At 42.2% G+C, this 21,142-nt stretch overlaps 1 protein-coding gene across 4 annotated transcripts in view; it reads left to right on the forward strand.

The window, feature by feature from the left end:
* Positions 1 to 543: 543 nt before the first annotated feature.
* Positions 544 to 21,142, forward strand: part of PRKAR1B (protein kinase cAMP-dependent type I regulatory subunit beta) — a 97,978-nt gene continuing 77,379 nt past the window's right edge. Inside the window, exons 1-4 of one of the 4 annotated variants that reach the window (XM_065644949.1) lie at positions 544 to 661; positions 1,662 to 1,865; positions 14,841 to 15,011; positions 18,796 to 18,887. In XM_065644949.1, coding sequence (XP_065501021.1) covers positions 1,689 to 1,865; positions 14,841 to 15,011; positions 18,796 to 18,887 — 440 coding nt within the window. In that variant the 5' untranslated portion in view covers positions 544 to 661; positions 1,662 to 1,688. Of the gene's footprint in view, positions 662 to 690; positions 843 to 1,661; positions 1,866 to 14,840; positions 15,012 to 18,795; positions 18,888 to 21,142 lie in introns of those variants that run through there. The other 3 variants (XM_065644950.1, XM_065644951.1, XM_065644948.1) reach the window with 3 other exon arrangements.

The raw sequence follows: 21,142 nt of genomic DNA on the forward strand, positions 1-21,142 counted from the left end.
TAGAATGCCTCGGCTTGGAAGGGACCCACAAGGATCATCGAGTCCAGCTCCTGTCCCTGCACAGGACAACCCCAGAGTTCACACCATGTGTCTGAGGCCGTTGTCCAGTCTCTTCTTGAACACTGTCAGGCTTGGGGCCGTGACCTCCCTGGGGAGCCTGTTCCAGTGTCCAGCACCCTCTGGGTGAAGAACCTTTTGCAAATGTCCAGCCTGAACCTCCCCTGGCACATCTTCCTTGTAGAGAGTGAGAATGTCTCCCCTCAGCCTCTTTTTCTCCAGACTAAACAGCCCCAGGTCCCTCAGCCGCTCCTCACACGGCTGGTGCTCCAGCCCCTTCCCCAGCTCCGTTCCCTTCTCGGAACTCACTCCAGCACCTCAAGGTCCTTCTTGTCATGAGGGGCCCCAAACTGTTTGTCCTTCATGGCCAGGCCACCGTTCACTCCCGGGCTGCCCATTGTGGCGAGAGACAGCCTCAGCGGCCAGGCCCTTGTCCTTTCCGGCCGCCCGTGCTCGGCGCGGGGCAGCCAGGCCGTGCGGTCGTTGGGCCGGCTCCGGGCCTCCTTCCCCGCGGAGGCGGCGGGGAGGCCGGGCCCGCCGCTGAGTGACGGCGGCGGGACTTCCTGCGGCGGCGGGGCCGGAGCCTTCGTGCGGGAGCGGCGGGGTACGGAGGGGGGGTTCAGAGGGAGGGTCCCCGCGGCGCCCCGCGGCCCCGGGCGGGCGGGCAGCGAGGGGAGGAGGCGGCGGCTGCAGTGCCGATACCGGCAGGGGAGCCCCTTCCTCCGCCTTCACCGCCGGGGAAGGAGAGAGAAGCCGCCGCCGCTCAGCCGGCTCCAGCCACCCAGGTATTTACGGGCCCTCCCCAGCAGCGCTGGCCGAGCCCGGCCGGGCGCGGAGCCTGGCGGGGGCAGGGAAGGGCCGATCCGCCAGCCCGGGCCTGGGGGATGCGCTGCCTCGGGCGGCGGGGGCCGCCCGGCCGGGCCCGGGGGCGCCTCCTCGGTGCTCTCCCGCCTCCGGGGCCGGGCCCGGGACCCGCTCCCCGCCGCCCCGGGGTTTCGGCGGCCCGGGCAGCGGTGGCTGGGAGGCCCGTGTTAAAGCTGCCCGCGCCGGTTTTGGTCTGGAATGGAGCGCTCGTATGCTCGCTGGGGGAAGTAAAAGGGGGGTTTGGGGTTGTTTTCTCCCAATTACCAACCTTCCCCTTTGGGCAGCTCAGCCCTCTCCTCCTCATCTCCCCCGGGACCGGGAAGGTTGCTCTCTGTAAAAAGGTTGGATGTTAAAATTGACCAAAAATCCTTCTGTTGTAGAAAACTGGGTTTCTGGTGGTGATGGGGAGAGAGAGTCCCCAAGGGAATAGAAAAGCAAGGCTTTGCGCCGTCATTTAATAGCTGTCTTTGAAACTCATGGCCTTGTATGATTAATTGCACCATTATTTCCAAAGGCTGACTGTTGTCTAGGAGTTAAAATGCTCTTTTTGTATGTTGATTGTACGAAGATGACACAGCTCAGCATTTCCACGTACAACCCCAGAACATTAAAATGTTCAGGATCAATAGCTCTTGAATAGGCAACAGGCAACATTAAAATGTCTTTGCTCCTTGAGATCTCTCTGACAAGGGATTTGGGAACTGCCTCTTAGCTCTTTCTTGCACCATTTTCTTACCTAGGTCTGTTTTCTGTTTACAAGGCTGAAGATGGCTGCTGCTTCTTCCTGCAGTGTGGAAGAAGATGAGAGCCTGAAGGGATGTGAACTCTATGTTCAGAAGCACAACATCCAGCAGATTTTAAAAGAGTGCATTGTAAATCTTTGCATAGCAAAGCCAGATCGACCCATGAAGTTCCTCAGAGAACACTTTGAAAAATTAGAAAAGGTCAGTGATTTTCAGATGACTTATAATTTTCCATTTTTAAACTGAAAAAGATCGATTAAAAAGTTACAAATATTTTGCTACATTTTTCCTTTTACATTTTAGATTACCAGGCCACTGTTAAAAACTGGACTATTAGAAGAAAACCCCCAACCCTTTATTTGCTGGTGTCTACTATAATATTGGCTATTTTTATGCGTATTTTTTTTATGCGTAACACCAAGATTATAATTTCTCATCAAACTGCACTTGTTAAAAATGATCCAAAGAATTATGAGCATACTTTGTGTGATGATGAATAGTGTCCTGAAGTTTCATCTATGGGAAGAACCTGTCTGTGAGAGCAGAAGATGCTCTTCCCTGTTTTTTCCAGTGTCACATGATGTGGTTTTCCATTCCCCTAAAACTGGACAAAATCAGGGAACCAGCAAGTTCTGAAAATTGTTGAACAGTTTGCCATTTAATTTTACTGCTCTTGTCTGTCTGCATTGCTTATCTCAGGATCTTCCAACAGGAGATGCATTCAAAGAGACTTTGTATACTGTGACTGTCTTCAAAAGCCGTGTAGAGGGGGAAACATTTTAAAACATTCTCAGACAGATTCCTCCTAAAGCCAATGGGTGTCTTTTGCAGGAGGAACATGTGTGAGCACAGCTTTTCTCTGGGGATGGGATTGCTCCAGAAATAAATGGGAGCGTAGGGCTGCAAGTTGTTGGTTATACAAGTCCTCAGTCTGCTGGAGACTTTGTTCATATACTTAGTTTGAGAAGATGATTATTTGCTTTTTTTGAAAGAAACTTCTAAAGTTGGTAGTAGGCTTAAGATATAGTTTTATGTAGCTTTTTCCTTCTAGAGGCAGAATTTTGTAAGGACAGAGCAAGAACAATAATAACTGGTGAATAATGCATAGAGCCAATATAAGCATTTTATACATCTCATTGTCTGCTTTTCAGATAAATTTTTGTATAGATGAGTATATGCCAAATTTGTTTAGCTTTAAAGAAACACAAATATTGCATTTTGGTGGAAGCCCAGTAAGAAAGCCTGGAACATCATGGAGGGGTAGAAAGTACAAGGTGGTTTTTAATTGTAATGCCTATTATTAAAAAAAAAAATCTGCTAGTTATTTATAATCTAACCTTCTGAGAGCCAAGACTCATCTGAAGAGAGTTAAATCTGTTGAATTTCCTTTATCATGTTATGTATTGTTGTCCCTTTTAATGTGTGCAACTCTGGACTTCTGTCTAGAAGAATAAACAAAATTTTTTCAAAAAAATGTTACTAGTATTTTAGAATAATCTCCATATCTAATGGGATTACTTGCATTGTTGTACTGGGGGAGTTTGGCTTTATTGATCTAAACACAGTATGCAGAATTGAGAGAGGAAGGCAGTTCCTGCCCTTAAGAAATTATATATTCTTTCATGTGATCTCCTATTAATTCCCAAAGAACAGCAGATATCAGAATTCTGTAGCAGGGTATCGATCAAGATGTAAACAAAGAAGTTGATGGATATGACTTGTCACAATTAAAATGAGATTATTTAGACCGGCCTCAAGGTATCAAATTCAGTGAATATCATGCTTACTATGGTAGGAAGCAATCTTGCTGCTGACTCTGTAGAGCAGCCTGGGAGCCAAATCTGCTGAGAAAAAAAGGCTTTAGGATGCTTCTGGAGGTTTCCAGCACTGTAATTCTTGTTCCTACAGCAAGTTGACTTCCTTGCCCAACCACCTCTGGGGACTTTCTTGAGAGGAATTGCACTGTGGTGGATTTTCTGATGTAGGATCATATTTTGACTTCGTCTGTTGCATAGTAACAGTTGAAGGAAGGCTTGTAAAGATAGAGAAATGATTTCAATAAGTTTTAGCCTGTTTTTACAAGACATTTGTCCTATATAGGTACTCTGAAGAATCTTTAATTGAATTGTGAATTTAGCAATTGCCCGTTACAGATTTTTATATGTGGATGAGCAATACACTGATATGGCATGTTTGCTATTAGCTACTTTAATTTTGGTCCTGTGTAGGGAGAGGAGTGAAAATCTTTGGGTTTAAGCACGATTTTCTAAACAGACTTGTGTGTTTTTCCACCAAAGTGTGGTATTTTGGAGCTATTTTCCAAACTCATTAAAATAGACAACACGTTCCACTGAGGAGAGCAGTAGAATAACAGTGTATCTGTCAAAAAATCATGTGGGCAGTTTAGAGATGAAGTGTGGGATATTTTTCAAGTGATTGAAAAAGGATCTTATGGAAAACGTAGACCTCAATCCACATCAATGTACTGCAGCTACCTCAGAGGCGAATTAAAAAAAAAAAAGTTTATTTCATTTTGCTAATTCTTAACTACATCTTATAAAATCAACCCAGAAAATCCAGATTCAGGATCAGACCAGATCATAAATGCTTTTCACCTTCTGATGACATCAGGGTGAGGTCCATTGCCTTCAGCGTTGGTCTGTATTGCTGTGTCACTGACCCCTGACCCCACGACACTGGCCCCACGTATAATTCTTAGGTCTAACACGTCTGGGAGCAGGTTTGTTGTGGCAGGAGCGAGTTCAACCAGCTCAGGACAGAGCCAGGGAATGAGTTAATAGCTGAGCGATGTGGGCTGTCTTGGGCTTGTATTCAGGTCCATGGCTGGGCCATTTGTTATTTCACAGGATAGATATGGCCTGAGAGGGCTGCAAAATGAGAACTTGAATAAATACTTAGGAATAAAGTGCTGGAGATTGATGTTTGATTCCGAAGTCATTTTCAGCTGGAGAAGTACCAAGCTTAGAAAGAGACACCTGATGCCTTTTTAAGTTTGCATCTTATTTGTAGCAAGTACAATATTCAAAAACATAAATCTGAAAATATTTGTAGGAGAACTTTAATAGATATTCTTCTATTCACGTAGTACCAGCAGGACCTGCTTGTCTTAAGATGTCAGTAATTGCTAGGAATCAGCCAAGTTTCTATATTGGGAAATTTGCAGATCAGTTTTAAGATGCTGCGATGTACAAACTTCCAGGTGACATCTCCTCTGATCACGTTAGCAGTTACTTTCTAAAAATCTCTAACATTCCATGGAGCACAGAAAAGAGTTGAAAACAGTTTAGATACCCGAGATTTAAAAAAATTATGAAATGTTTTCTTTTGAATAATTTGTTTTACATTTCACTGTCACTATATAGAGCTTCTTGTTGGTGGTTGGGGTGCAGAAAACCTTTCCCTTACAGGTATTAATTGGCTTTTTTAGACTTGGGGAATAGATGTTAGCTGAGAAACTGTGGCATTATTTTAACAGTCGTAATTAGGTCCTGTTTACTTGAAGACCAAAGTAGGCATAGCAGAAAAAACCCAGGGAACCCATCTTTTATCTTCAGTTCTTGCCTTATGTAAAAAAGTTTATTACTAAGAAATTATAGGCAAAGCCTTGTATTTTCAGCCGTACTGAGACTGCAAAACTTTCATTAGTGTCAGGCTGTTTAGAGCCGTGACTATATAAATGATCAAAGGTGGAGTTGTCTTGCCAGGCTAAGCTAGACTGTTCAGCAGAAAAAAAAATATAATAAAGAGTAAAACTAATGAAGAAAATGGCACAAAAGAAGGGGAAGCAGCAGGGAGCTGCAGGGTATGCTTAGGCATTACCAAGTACTTTGCTGAAGCCCTTTTGCATGCAGTGTGTTTCAGAGCAGCCTTTGCTGGCCGAGCCAGGTAATTTTTGCTGATGCCTTGTGGACCTGGGCTCTCTCCTGGTCCCTGGTCCCTTCTATTGCTAGTGCACACAATAAATACTGTCTTGCTGAACTTACTCTCTTGGATTGCTGTGGATTGGCAGTGGTTTTATGGACACAGGCTGATGCTGTATGTCTTAAGGTACCATCCAAAAAGAGAGTTCTAGAAAAACCTGGGCCCTACCGTTTGTAATTAAATAAAGCAAAATGAGATTATCTGTGTAGCTCCACCTGGTGATATGAGACAGTATCTCACACAGACCCGATCAGAAAAATAAAGGCATTTGTGTGACAGGTTGGCTGTAAACTAGTACTGAAAAGAAAGTGTGTAGTAAACTACAAATTCATTCACTGCTAGTAAAATACAATTTATTTATTTATCATAAAGAGTTTCAGGACCAAAGGTATTTGAGCATCAAAATTTGAGCATCAGGCTTTTCTTCTGCAACAGCAGTCTCTCCCAGTACTTACATTTTGTCACAAGACATTTTTCAATCAATAACTTCCACCAGAGCCTGGCCAAGACAATTAAATTCATTCTTTTTAGTACAGGTGATTATGCTAAGTATAACTTCTTCCTTTAAGATAACCTGGGAAGGGGTTTTCTTGGAACAGGTAAAGGGAAAACTAGGTGGATTTTTAAGACCCCTCAGGCAATCTTTCCTAAATGCAGGAGGTTTAGGGAAAGGTGGAGGATGAAGGGATAAGAGTGGAAAGAAAAAAGTTTTCTTCCTAAGAAAATAAGCTTTAAGTGAAGCTGTGCTCTTACGAGCTTGTGCAGAACATGTTAGAGTGGTGCTGAGCTCCCTGCTTACTTTGTGAGTCTACAAGTGTGAGTAGCTTTCCCAGTCTCAAGGTCAAAAACTAAAAAAAAATGGAGCGCAGTGATGAAATGAGAAGGGAGGTCTGTTTGGATGTCGTCTTTGTTTCACATCTCAAGCTATCATGTTTTACATTCTTCAGGGTACTTAATCCATGTTAATCTTTAAGCATCTAAGTGGCTTTAAACAAACAGGTTCATACGTAGCTTTAAATGCATGAATGAAATACCTTGCCAAATTCACTTTCAGTTCATGGGGTTGGGTCAGGCACTGTCTGATGGCAGGTTTCACTGGATCACAATGGACTTTGGGAAAGCTCTTGAAACTGGTGGGCCTTTATAGCTGGAAACAGGTATGTACACATATTTGCCCCCAGCTGACTGCAGCCTTTTATAGGCTCCCAAACATATGTAGGGGCCCTTAAGCTTGATTTTACCAACTGATTTTTGAAAAAGAGTTTGTCCGGGCTTAACCCTGTCTGTGTTGGAGTCCTCGGGTGCAGAACTGGCTGAGTACCTGCCCCCCTGCTTGTCTGCAGCTCAGCAAATCCCTCACTCATCTTTTGAGAGGCCGTTAGGACTGCATAGCAACTTGTCTCAGATGAAGCAGAACTCCAGATTCAGGGATGGGAGGGTTTTGAGCTGCGCTTCTGTGATTCCTCCTCATTCTTCTGTCTTTTAGAACTGTCAGAGCATGGGACAAGGTGCTCTGGCAGCTACTGACCCTTTCCATTGCTGCTGATTGCTCAGCCAAGGTGAGGCAGGAGCTTTTCTCAAAAACACTAAATTATCTTCAAAATTGTTCCTTTTATTCTCTTCCAGTTGTAGGAGGTGACTTAAGGCACAGAGGTAGTTAAGCCTTGTCTGTCTTCCCACAGTAATTATTTTAAACTGAGGGGCATATCAAATAGGAATGATAGCAAGGAAAAAGACTGTGTAAAAATGATACAAATCAAAACAGCTTTCCACTATGAAGGTGAATTTTGATTTTGTTCTTGAAGTTAGTTTTCCAGTAGTTTCTCATTAATATTCTCCTAAATGCAGGAAGGAATGCCTCCTTATTACAGAATCACAGAATCACGGAATGTCAGGGACTGGAAGGGACCTCGAAAGCTCATCCAGTGCAATCCCCCCGCCGGAGCAGGAACACCCAGATGAGGTTACACAGGAAGGTGTCCGGGTGGGTTGGAATGTCTGCAGAGAAGGAGACTCCACAACCTCCCTGGGCAGCCTGGTCCAGTGTTCTGTTACCCTCACTGAGAAGAAGTTTCTTCTCATATTTAAGTGGAACCTCTTGTGTTCCAGTTTGCACCCATTACCCCTTGTTTTACATTGGTTGTCACCGAGAAGAGCCTGGCTCCATCCTCGTGACACTCACTCTTTATATATTTATAAACATTAATGATGTCACCCCTCAGTCTTCTCTTCTCCAAACTAAAGAGACTCAGCTCCCTCAGCCTTTCCTCATAAGGGAGATGCTCCACTTGTTAAAAACCTTTTTAATGCTGCAGGAATTCATTTGAATTAGGCACATAGGGTGAGAGGTTGAGACTATCCAACTGGACACCAGTAAGACTGGGTGGAGAACTACAGTTTTTGTGGCTGATTTAAGATTATTTGAGATGTGACCTTGTTTCAATTCAGAAAAGGACCTTAGATTTTGAAATGCTATAGGCAGGGGAATTAATTCAGTGCTCTGTGGTTGCCTGCTTGGCAGCCCGTGTTGGAGCTGTACCCTGACAGCTTGGTGAGCTCAAGCTGTTGAGGTTCCGCAGCTCCCCGGAGCTCAGCCTGCCAGCTCCATCACCCCTGGGCAAGGCGCTCAGGAACTGAGGAAGTGAGCTGTGGGAAACTGGAAATAAAAACACGTCCGTAATTATTTTAGTTGGGATTTATTGGCAAATTGTGAAGAAAAAAATACTTAATGAGCTGTGAGCATCCCACTGAAGGGTTAAAGGGAACACATGGATTCTTGCCGAAGCCTGCAGTTCAAGTTGCTATCTAGCCTTAATACCCCTGTTCCAATGAAGGCACTCGTAGCACACAGAGGTTGTTTTGGGTTTCAAAAACGAAATGCACATGTAAGAGAGGAGGATAAAAGAGAGAAAAAAAGCTGAGTGTCTATTTAAGGCAGCCCAGCACACATATTTTCATATTTGTATTAACATCAGATAATTTCCTAGAAGAGAGAATAAATTGAGTAGAGTTTTATTGAAGAGTGGAAAATGTAGAAATGTCTTAGGGAGCATTTTCACTCTGAAATGACTGAGGGAACACAAAATTTTGAACAACCCATCCTTGCTGTCAGCAGCATATTTGGTTTAAGGGTATCAGTATGCTTCTAAATGTTAAGTGGGCCTACACAACAGAAGTATTTTAAGGAGCAAAATGGCATGCTAGCATTCATGATTGCCTCTTTGTTGATAACCTCTTTTATCAACTATCTCTTCCTGTGCTCTGATGGTCCATTTCTGCCTCTTACATGGAAGTCTCAGATTGGTGGTATCTCTCTTGGAAAGGGTCTACTGTGTTGGAAGGCTGGAATAAAAAATAAATAAGCAACTTTGCCATTACATGTCCAGTGATTAAAAACTTCAGAGTGACTTAGGTGTTCTGGTTGTTGCTGAAAAATATAGCATAATATTTAGCATTTTAGTTTAAATTACATTTGTCTACTAGGAATAGAACTTTTCTGCGAGCATGTTTCTTATGCAAGGTATGCATGCATACGTTGTTGTTTGGCTGGATTTTAAAAACCAGAAGTGTTGGCTACGGTTCTCTTTGATTATATAAGCTTTTGAGTATCAAAACTATGGTCTGTGTTTTGTAACATAACCTCTCTTACTTCACTGTGAGGCATATGCAAGAAAGTAGGGGAGAGGTGGTGGTGGGTTGAGATACTGCAAGACGAGAAGCGTTTATTATAACATGTTGCAGGAGGTAAAAAGATGCCAGTAAAGGGACACAATAAGGCGAGTGATGCAGTCAGGGTGGAAGAAGAGCGGGCAAATTTGTGGCAGGAGAATTTTGCCTAGATTGGAAATTGGGAATGAACTGAGATGTAGAGAGGCCACTGAGGACATAGTTGTAGTGATTGACCCAGTGGATAAATATGTTAGTAGGATGGGTGAATGTTAAAGATATTTCTTAGTGATACTGTAGAAGAAAAGGTGGCGTTTCACACTGGGAAGGCAGTGGAACCATAGTTGAGATTGTGTGAAAAGTCTTTGATTACAAGGCTGAACAATCGTAAAGATAGTAGAGCTGTCCAGTGTGACAGAGACAAGACTGGGAAGGACATTAAGACCTCCCGGATTTCTCCAGCTTTCAGTGATGGCATCAGTCAGTCCTATGCTTCCAACAAAGCAAGAGTGCTTTGCCTTTGGCTTTTATTAGTTGCTATAAATCATTGTGTCAGCCTCCAGGAGTGATGTGGCGGTGTTAGAAACCTTCCTGTATTGAGAGCATCTCCTCTGGGTCAGTTCCAGTAAGTGCGCGTGAAGTGTCCTGCACATTTTCTGTGGATAAATAGAAAGCGGATACCAGGTCTGTCAATTCGAAAACTTTATGAGTGAGCCTGAGGAAAAAATAAAAAGACAAAAATATTTCATTTAGAGTGTACTTTGTGTTGTTGCTTTTGAATGCAATGAATAAATTGCAGGAGGAAGAGCAGAGATAGTGAGCAGTGATACTGAACGGCTGACCTGCTTTTAAAAGTCTCCTTGGGATGTTATTGTAAAGCTGCACCATGATTTGGAGCCTCCTGAGCTGCTGTCCTTCCTTCAACGGAAACATCTGAATTTCCAGGCGGTGAAAAGCCTGAAAGGAGAGGCCGGGAGGGGAACTACTGGAAGTGAATTTCTGTTTGGAAATGCTGGGGCTGATATAGAACGTTTCTGGGTCAGGAAACCTGTGTGCTCTTCAGCAGCGGTCTGAAAGGAAGGGTAAACCCGAAAACTGTCTTGGCATTGTGGCTGCTTCACTTGCAGTGTTTAAACTCGTTACAAACTTGTGGAAGCATTAATCAGGAAAGGCGATGACCCCATACGGTGAGGACAGGGTACTAAATTCCTGTGTTTTATACCTCAGCCTCTTGTAGCACAAATGTCTTAGCCAAAGGTGAACATTCAAAAGATAAATGGGTCACTGCAGTTGTATTTATTGGCTCTTCTTTCTTTTAATTTGAGGTAGTGATGGTATATTTTCTTTCTTTTCCAGTTTATTATCATTGAAGTCAGTGATGGTATTCCAGTTTCACCATCCACCTCCTCCAGAAATCCCAGAAAAGACTTTTGTTCACAACTTCTGTTAGGTTTTTTGACACTTACAGCATAGTTTCAATAGAAGTAGGATTAGATTATGTATATATGAAATAGGGTGTTATGGTTACACAGCAATATTGGTTTGTAGATTTGGGGGGTGTTAATATATCATTGCATTGGACTGTGGCAGTGACGTTGGAGGCTTCATTCAGCAGCGTACACGTGGTCCCCTACTACTCCCTAAATGACGTGCGATGTCCACCGAGGCTGGTGGATGTGACACAGGACAGCAGGAGGCTCATGTCCTCCTCAGCTGGCAGCTGAAAGCCAAGCGAGGTCACCCAAAAGAGCACTGGCCTATGGACAGCTGGACCAGACCCTACGTGTCCTACAAGTCAGGAGTGTCTCCACTGAAGCCAGTGCAGACAGTGGTGTGAAGGGAAGAACAAGATGCTCACTGGGGCATATTGCTCAAAGGCAATTACACTGTTTTGCAGTTGTGTCTTCCATGCGTTTTCTTATTTTAAGGTGGACATAATTGGGCAATATGATTGTGAATTATCTCTGCCATCCGACTAGGGAGTGAGATCCCTTGTTGTCATGACAACAAAAGATGGTGAGGTGTTTACTTGAAAGTGAGTTCTGCACAAGCGTTCACATCAAGCTGTGTCTGAAGATCAGTGTTTGAAGAACTATTCTTCAGACAGTCCATTCCTCCTTTAAAACCTTTGCTGTGTTTGTGCAGTTTTACCCCAGGATATAAGGAAGATGTCTTTTTGAAAGCTTAACCCAGGACAGAGCATACGCTTTTATTTTCAAAAGGCACTCTTTAGTTCAGTAATGGAAATCCTACCTAGACTACAAATAGCAGCATATGGAAAAGCCAGCCAGTCAACTATCTGCTGTTTATATAAAAGGAGTTTGTAGCGAAGAGACTTCCTTTTAAAATGAATCATATGGTAACTCACTTTTATAATCCTTTAATATCTTTGTGGCTTTAAAAGGTATTTGGGTTTAAGAGCATGCTTTGTGATATTAATTTTATCTCACTGAGCTTTCTTTCTCGTATAAATCAGTGCTGGGGCAGAGGAGATATTTATTAGTTCCTAGGAAGTGCCTTTTCTACAATGTGTACTGAAAAAGGAGTGTATATTTGATATTCAAATGGGACTGACTACTGCTCTTGTGTATTAGTAAATATACTATCTATAAAAAGAACAGTGTAAGTGCTGCATACCATTAAATAGTTACCTGACTGCTTGTAGTTACCTTTTAGTATACTTTCAGCTGCTTATTGTCCAGAAAGGTTAAGCTTTTGAAGAAGGTACATTTGGTTGTGTTTATTTAATATAAACAGAGAATGTTAGCACTATTAAAGAGGTACATAAGCTGCAATAGCCAGTAATATTTGAAATTCTTCAGTCATAGCTTTGGTTTTGATGACTAGGTATTAAATATAATGCTAATATGTAGCACACATACTTTTATGTTAAATGTTTGTGTTTCTACAAGTGCATAACTGTAATTAAGGAAGCTAGAGGCAGTTAGAGAGGAATCGCGTGTGGGGAAGAAGTTTATGAGAATGCTAAATAGGACTTGCAGTTCTTGCACGATAGGAAAATCTAGCCGAGTCATTTTTTACATATCCAGTGCTGCTATTTGAAATTTGAATTGGAAATGAAAAAGTTCCAGTAAGGATTTAATACATCTGAACTCAGGTTTTTTTTCAGTTTTTTTGTTACAGCATCTAGCTCAGCTGTGTTATCGTCCAAGAATTGTGGTGTTATGATCCCAGTTTTAAAAAAATACCAATCCGGGAGGAACTTGGCACTTTCTGAGGCAGGTCTGGACCTTGAAAAGTTAAATCCTTAGCCAGCCCTCTACATTTTATCTCTTTGCTTGTCTCTTAAATATTGCAGTAGTCCCTTAATCAAAACAAGAACGTGTGGCTTGTTGCTTTGGATTATGCAGCATGGGAAATACTATTTAGTTATTTATTTCAAATAGCAATAATACATCAAAGATTGGTGTCAAAGGCTCCTTAGGTTAATGAGACGGGAAATGTCAGTGATGGTGAGGAAAGAAACTGGAATAAGACCAGAAAAGACAAGTGGCAATACTGGATTTGTCAGACATTTGTAAACATCAATGGCAAAACATACATTAATCATCTGTTTTTCTCGCAAGCTTAAAAATGGTGAATTTTTGCCAGTTTTCTGTACCGCTGTTTTCTGGTGTCATACGTGATGAGTTAACGATAACTCATTTCCTCTCTCAATGAGACCAACTGGTTATGTTGGTAACCTGCCACATGTCTGGTGCTGGTGCTCCCTGATTCTCCCTCATCCACCGATTCCACGTCTTTGCTCTGCTTGGAAAGTGTCCTTGGAAATTAATTGTGTAAGAGAGGCCAGGTTGTAGCATGGAGGATGTTGGTCTCTTCTCCTGAGTAGCAAGTGATAGGACAAGAGGAAATGGCCTCAAGTTGCGCCAGGGGAGGTTTAGATTGGATATTAGGAAAAAATTCTTCCCGGAAAGGGTTGTCGGGCATTGGAACAGGCTGCCCAGGGCAGTGGTGGAGTCACCATCCCTGGAGGGGTTTAAAAGGTGTTTAGACAAGGTTCTTAGGGACATGGTTTAGTGCTAGAGTTGGGTTATGTTGTGGCTGGACTTGATGATCCTGAGAGTCTCTTACAACTGAAATGATTCTATGGTTCTGTGATTCTTCTATGGTTCTATGATCCTCGCCAAAGGAATGTTGATTTTATGGGGTGTGCAGGCTTGTCAGTGTTACTGTGTTTTCTTTTGGGTAGGCTGCAATGCTGCTCATCTGAATTGTCCCAGAAATACTGGAGTTGTTCAGGGAGTCGCTGACTATGTCTGCGTCGATCAACATAACCCTGAGACTATCAGGGTGTGGGTTATGCCTGCCGCAATATAATAGATAGCAGCAAATAAAATTACTCAACTGCTGCATGTGTTGGCTTTCCTCCTTACTGTGCTCATGTCTCTCCTGCACGTGCCCTTCGGGTTCCTGTATCAGACAAGCCGAGGACAGGACGTGTGCTCCATCCCATCTCCAGTTCTCCCCTGCTGTAGGTAGGGTCAGCAAAGAGAAGGAACCAACTCAGAAGGCACTGGGGAGGTGGCCGAGGCTGTGTGGAGTGTTGCGAGCAGGATGCTGGGTTGAGGAGGTACCAGGGGGCCAGAAGGTGGGCTGGGGATGATAAAACCAGCCCCTGTTCCTTTGGCTGATAGACATGGGCGATGCAAAGGGAATTTTACTCCTGTGTGCTTTCCCTTGAATCCCAGGAAGAGGGAGAGTAGGAGATGAGGTCTCCAAAGATATAATTATAGGTAACCTTGTTTGTCTCAATTCTTTAGAAGTCAAGCTATTCAGTGCATGAATTGGCAACGTCTTGCAGCTCTGACATCCTTTCTTGAAGGTTTTCTGTACTGCTCTTGTTACTGTCTCTTCAGGGGTTCCCCTTCGTATTTTATTTTCCATTCCATGAGCGTGAAATTTGGAGAATAACCTCCCTATTGCCCAGCTGATGCTCAGCCAGCCATCATTTTTCATAGCTCTCTGGAGCCTACCTTGGATCTTATTTGCTTGGAAGTAGTCCCTTTGATTGTAAATCTGTTACATGGCAGAAATTCTGGAGTAGGGAGCATCTTTGTTCTTCCTGGTGATAATAAACCTGTGATGCAGAGCAAGATGAAGAACCCTATCTAATATATTGACACGTGAATCCTGAGATGTTCTCTGTGCAAGAGGCAAAGATATGTACAAGCCAACTGAGAAAATAACAGCTGTGATGTTGAGGAGTAAGCAGAAGAGGCTTGTTCTTTTGTTTTCTCAGCCAGGAGTAGCTGCAAAAATGTCTGCAGTTTATAATACATTGGTTTCCATTATGTGTAAGAAAGAGTTGAACAGGTCAAGTAATGGAGTGATGATACCTATACACACATTGTAGTTAATGTCAGCCCTTTATGCTGCTCACGTGAAATTTTTATTTTTCTTTCAGCAGTAGACATATGTAGATTGACAGTTGTATAAATGTAGAAAGGAAGGGGTTGCCGAGGGTTGTAAAATAACAGTGAATTGAAGTGTATCCGGTTAGCTACATGGGTAAGAGATGTTTCATTGTCTCTTTTTGCCTTGCAGGAAGAATGCAAGCAAATACTGGCTCGGCAGAAATCCAGTTCCCAGTCTGACTCTCACGACGATGAGATTTCCCCTCCTCCTCCCAACCCAGTGGTAAAAGCCCGACGCAGGAGAGGGGGGGTCAGTGCAGAAGTGTACACGGAGGAAGATGCTGTTTCTTATGTCAGAAAGGTAACGCGTCGCCATCCATCTGATTCTGAGATATACAGGACAATCGAGTGACTCACATTTTGCTCACGATTTGAAATCATGGGTCAGCCCGTAGGATGGTGTCCTTATGCTGGCATGTGCCCAGCTTGACCATCTTCTTCACACTCAAGTTCTTTTGCTGCCTCCTTGACTAAGTACTTTCCCCATCAATGTTGCTTCAGCATTCTCCCTTCTTCCCCTTTTTGAGATGTCGTGCTGATCTGTTTCCCCCTTTAACAGGGTGGGTAATTCTCAGCCATTTTCTTGATATTCACAGACTCCGGCAGCTTCTGAGTTTTGTCAGAACCTCACAGTTTTGGGAAGCAGCCTTTTCTCTTGCTGTGTTTTCTGATTTTTTTCCCAAAGGTCACTTCTAGTTCAAGTTTTCTTCTAACCTACGTCATTTAGGTTCCCCAGATGATTCAGGCTGGTGGTTCCCATGTTGATTTGGTACCACTTTGGGTTTTCGGAATTCTGTTGACCGTACTTGGGCAATTCTATGTGACATTGTCTTTGAAGAAATACCAATCCTAAATTAGGTAATTTCTTCAGTAGGAGCACTAATTTGGGCTTGTTTTTTTTAGGTGCCTTTTTTACAGAAATATCTAGCGATGTTATATCTTTGATATCTCTTAATAACTCCACATTTGTTTTAAACTGGCCCAAGCTTTCAAAGGTTATTAAAAGACAGACATTACAATAGTGTATGTCATGTTAATTAGGGAGTTAGACTGAAAATGCATTTCATAAGGTTGACAGATGCTACTAATGTGCTTTTGTGCATGCCTGGAGTAGCTTTAACCCAAAGAGCTTTTTCTTTATGGGAATACATTTTGTCAGTCACTGTTTTTTTGGCAGAATACTTTTTGCCTTTGCAGTCAGATGTGCTTTTGTCATCTGCTTATGATACAAGTTCACTGGCTGCTCTGGGGATTTCTTTCCCAAGAAAGAATAAACATAGTTTCTTGTCCTGAAAACAAGTGTGGAAGAGTATTCTTGTGGCAGTTAAATAATACTTGCAAGTATACAGTAAATTTTAACAACTCTGTGGTCCAGCTATTAATGCACTGCACTGCTAAAAAACTTGCATGATGCTTTAAAAGCCACTTTCAAATCCTTTTTTCTGTGCAGTTTGCAATATCCCCCTTAAAAACTTCCACAAAGACCACATTTGTCTCTGCTTAATATGGGCTCCATCTGACTTTTCTGAAAATCAAAGGAAATATTCCTTCCCACACTGCTGAGTAATTCTTTGATGTTTATAATGGAACCTGAAGTTAACTTTGTTTTCTTCCTTTTTCAACAATGATGCCAATAAGCCCTGACAGTAGCATGGGTAGGCAGGAGCAAGAAGCAGCAATACTGATAATATTCCGTGTGTTCTATGACTAGGGCTGTTATGATTTTAATTTATTTGGAACTGACTGAGCATAAATAATAATAATTTAGGGGTTAGTTTCTCATCAAGCTACAGATGCTGCAAGGAATATAGAACTAGCACTGGGAGGGTTTGTGTCAGTGCTTTGTCTTCTGCCATCAGCAAATAAATCCCATGGTGAAGCCCATGGATGTGTGTTTGTGACAGAGGTTTCTAGAATACGGAAACAAAGGGCGACTCTGAAAGGACAAATTATTAAACTAATTTAAAAGTGTAAAAAGCAAGGCAAGGGTTGTGTTAAACTATTGCAAACAGCTGGATTTGCAGATAGTAGCCAGGAAGAACCACTGGCTTGAATTCAGGAGTAGGATAGAAACACATTTGGGTCATAAGCCAATTGAAAGGATCCCTGGAAGGAGCGAGCTGCAGGATTAGTGCTAAAGGCAGTGCGATGAGCTATGTCACTGGAGAGGAAATCGAAGGAGATTTAGCTTTGTGATTTGAGCAAGCACCTGGCACAGCTCCGTTCTGAGGAGCACAAAGGACGATCTCTGCAGAACGTTATTCTGTTGCTTCATTCCTGACACTAGAGAAAGCTGTATTTGTCAACACATCTGACATAACATGCAGTTGCCAACTAACAGAATAAGAATCTTGCTGAAAAGAGGGTTATTGGCTTGAATTCAGTGATTGCTTGGAAGTGTGGTGTAAGAAGTGGCCAAGTGGTTCTTCCTGACATTTGATTTTAGTCGGATGCCTGGTTACTGTGACACCTAAAGACGCTTCTGTGTCCCTGCCCCAACAGACCCACTTCGGTCTCTGCCTTGCAGCTTTTGTTTCCACAGATTGAGACTGAAAAAGGCTGGTCTACACTATTCCATCATCAGACAGCCAGGTTGGAGTTGAATGTCTCGGTGATTTGATTATGTACCCTTTTGGCTCATCAGCAGTAAGCTGAACAGCTAGGATATTCTTACAGAGCAAGGGTTCAGGACTGCAATTCAATCCTGGGTTTGTTTGACAGAGTAAAAACCAAGAATAAACCGGCAAAATGCTCATTTTATTTAACACTGAGGAATTTAAACTTCTAGTTAAATTAGATTGCGTTTCACTCTGACACAAATATGCAGTTTATAGATAAATGCTTCTCTAGACTTAATGACTACAGCAGTCAATATAAGCGGTATCTGAAGTCAGAGTTTAACTTTAGATCTTCGCAGTGCAGTATTTTCCCTTGAAATAAATCTAGATCAATTCTTTGTTTTTCCATGTGAGACATCCTTCTTCTAGTTGGATGGGTGGTAACTTGCCTTTCCAGCATGAAGAAAGGAAACTACCTACACATCAACATACATAGTAAATTAAATAAGACAGACAGGCTATTTCTAGCATAATAAAATGTGAAGGATAGATGCCCATTATCAGACCTTTTTTATACAGTTATTAAAACAGGCAAACAGATGTTGATTTTTAGGTTGGAGTAAGGTTTGTTTAACACTTTTGCTAGGTTTGATTCTGCCCTGTTATAATGAAACTATTAAGGAAAACCACATTACTAAATTCAAACAACATATTTTACAAGTCATAACCTTGTTACAAATTTCTTGTGTCTCTCCTAATCACAAAGTCTCTGACTGGCAGAAGAAAATGCTTGGCAAACACAGCGTCTTTACTAATATCTTACCTAGATGCTCACCAAAATGGAAAGCCTACAGAAGCTTACAGAAGTCTTATAAAAAAACTTCACCCAACATGAAAACATGCTCCTGAATTTCAACATACATTTTGAGCAAATACATGTGCAACAGGACTTTCTCCCCAATTAACAAATAAAAATGCCTCTTCATTCTCAAAATCAAGTCTTCTCGTTTGTCGTGAAGCAAAGGCACAGGATTTTGACTCAGGTGGACCTCTCAGGAGCTTGGTTCCTTAGTCCACAACCAGTACTGAAAAGTGTGTAATCAACACATTTTTACCTGAGGAAATGTTGCTCATTCCCTAGTTTTAAAAGTAGATTGTTTCTGATATTGTTTGTGGGGGAAGAAGAATATGAAATACGTTTTCCTCAGTCCAAGAGATTTAAAAGGAGACTATGCAGCTGCCAGTACCTGCTAGTTATAGTATTTTATGGATATCCTTCTCCCCACTCATCCCAAATCTTATATTTCTTTTGTGGTTGTCATACTGAGAACGTAAATTCTTATCCTCACATTATCAAAACTGTGATTTATTACTTTCTTGGTGGCTTCATGTTATAGCCTAAACATTTCTCAGTGTTTGAAATCAAATTGCATCCATTATCTTGAATAGTGGCATTTTCTACAGATTTCAAGATCTATAAAGAAATACAACCAGGCGTGTAATTACCCTTCATTCTTTTCTCTACAGGTTATTCCAAAGGACTATAAAACTATGACTGCTCTGGCAAAGGCCATCTCCAAGAACGTGCTGTTTGCTCATCTCGATGACAATGAACGAAGGTATGAGGTGCTTTATGATTTAAAGGAATCTGTAGCTTGACCTGAGGAGAAGAAATTATATTAAATTTTATCTCTGAGATCAGAACTACTCTCACTGATGCATTTGAGTCTTACTAGATGCACCCTGACACACACTTATGGTATTATGGCAGAGGATAAAATCACAAGCTAAAAAAGGGCAAGAAACAGTTAGAATGTGTTCAGACATATTTAATATTTTCAAATCAGCTGTGCCTGATGAGCTTAATTCTAGGTGCCTTAAGGAATTGGCTAAAGCAGTGTCAGAAGCATTTGTAGTTATGTCTGAGAACTCGGGGAAGACAGGTCAAGTGCTGGAAGAGTGGGAAAGAAAAAGCATATGTCTATAAAGAGGTAAAAGAGAATTACAGGTAAATTATTTTGTTCTTTGAAAAACTGGAACAAACAAATTATGTGTAAGCACCTGAAAGAGACCAAGGAGTTCAGTAACAGCCAATGTGACTTTTAAAAACTTGAAAATATCTTCCTACAACTGGGTAGCAAGTCTTGTAGCTAGGGAAGGCACAATAGAGGCCAAACAGCTTCACTTCTAGTAATGTTTTTGACAATAATGTGTGTGGAATCTATGCAAAACTGATTGGATCGCCATCCAAATAGCAGTTATCAATGGTCCATCATTCTAATGGAAAGATATATTGAAGTGTGGGAAGGGTTGGTCTGGTTTTCATCATTGTTGTCATTAATGACCTCACTGGTGGAATAGAGTATGAGTGCTGAATTTTTAGATGACATGAAGGTGGGAAGGGCTGCTAAAACATTGGGAGACAAGGCTAGAATTCAGAATTATGCTGACAGGCTGAAGAAGTGTTCTAGTAAAAGCAGGATAGATTGTCACTGAGCCAAGTGCAGTGAGCTATACTCAGGCAGGAAGAACACCTTGATAACTGTAAGACCATTTTGCAGTTTTGGTGGTTCCTTGAAAAGCTTTGTGGAACATATTGTGGATCGTGGTCTGAACATTAGTCACTAATGTCAGGCTGTTTTGAAAATACTTACGTTTTGCTGGAGTAGCTAAACGAGAGCACGCAAGGCATGTCCTGGTGTTGGAAAGATTTCAGCTGGAACACAGTGTCTGGTTTTGGGCACTGCACTTCAAGAATAAACAGCTGGCGGAGGTTCAGGGGAGAGCGGTGGGAACGATCACAGATCTAGATAACAACACTTCTGAAGAAAGAATGAGATTGATTGGCCTGCAGAAGGAAAACTCAGGGGCAGAAGGACATGATCATAGCTTATAATTGTGTCTGAATAGTGATATACGAGGAATAACTGCTGTGTGTGCCAAAGGATAAAGAACAACGGATTTAAGATGCAGCAGGAAAGAGTCAAACCAGATACTAGGAAGAGGTCTCTGACTGCTTGGGTAGGTTGTGGAGTCTCCACCTCTTCAGGCCTTGAAGAAGAGATTAGACTGCACTCTGCCAGGAATGACGTAAGTAGAGTTGGTCCTGTCTTGCAGCAGATATGCTCAGTGATGTCGTGAGGTCCTTGCCAACCCTGCTTCTCTGTGCTTCTATGGTTAGAAAGGACAAAAACTGTGTCTACACTGACGTTTTTAGTACTGGCAGAACATCAGCAGAACAGTCCTTTGGTGAGACTACGAACACGCTTGCAGTCCAAGCACGTTCCAAGTGTGCAAATTTTGCTCCCTCTTGCAGGCGTTTACACAGTTTAATTACTTTGCAATCTTAATTATTATGGTATTACATTAGCATGCAGATTTCTGGAGTAATTAGAAGAGGATTAACTTTTCACGTTTCTTGTAGCTTTTTCACCCACAGCAGAGAATTCTTGTACAGAACTGCTATAAATCCTAATGATACCATTGACTTGCAAACGTGACAGGCACTGGAAGTTTAGATTTTTAGGGCTGGAAAGGGGATATTTTGATAATATGTTATCAGAGGAGGATGAGAGAGAAAAACTGAAGGAAAAGTGCTTTTTTCTTGCACTGTGCTGATTGTACATCATGGTCATGGTCTCTCCTATCTGTTCCCCATGTCTCATTTACCCCTGTGAGCCAGACTGTCCTGTTGTGGATGTGTGTTAGGAGTGATGAGATGTACACAGATCCCCATGTGTGTGCTGCACGTGGGTTGTAGACTATCTGCTTTTGTAGTCCTCCAACTATGGCTTGACCAGGTACATGCTGCCTTTGTTGTCAAAAGATCTAGAACTTCGTGGTTTCTGGGTTGTGCACCGGAGCATATTCAGCA

This window comes from Caloenas nicobarica, chromosome 14 (genome assembly GCF_036013445.1).
Source record: "Caloenas nicobarica isolate bCalNic1 chromosome 14, bCalNic1.hap1, whole genome shotgun sequence".
In the NCBI taxonomy this organism is placed as follows: domain Eukaryota; kingdom Metazoa; phylum Chordata; class Aves; order Columbiformes; family Columbidae; genus Caloenas; species Caloenas nicobarica.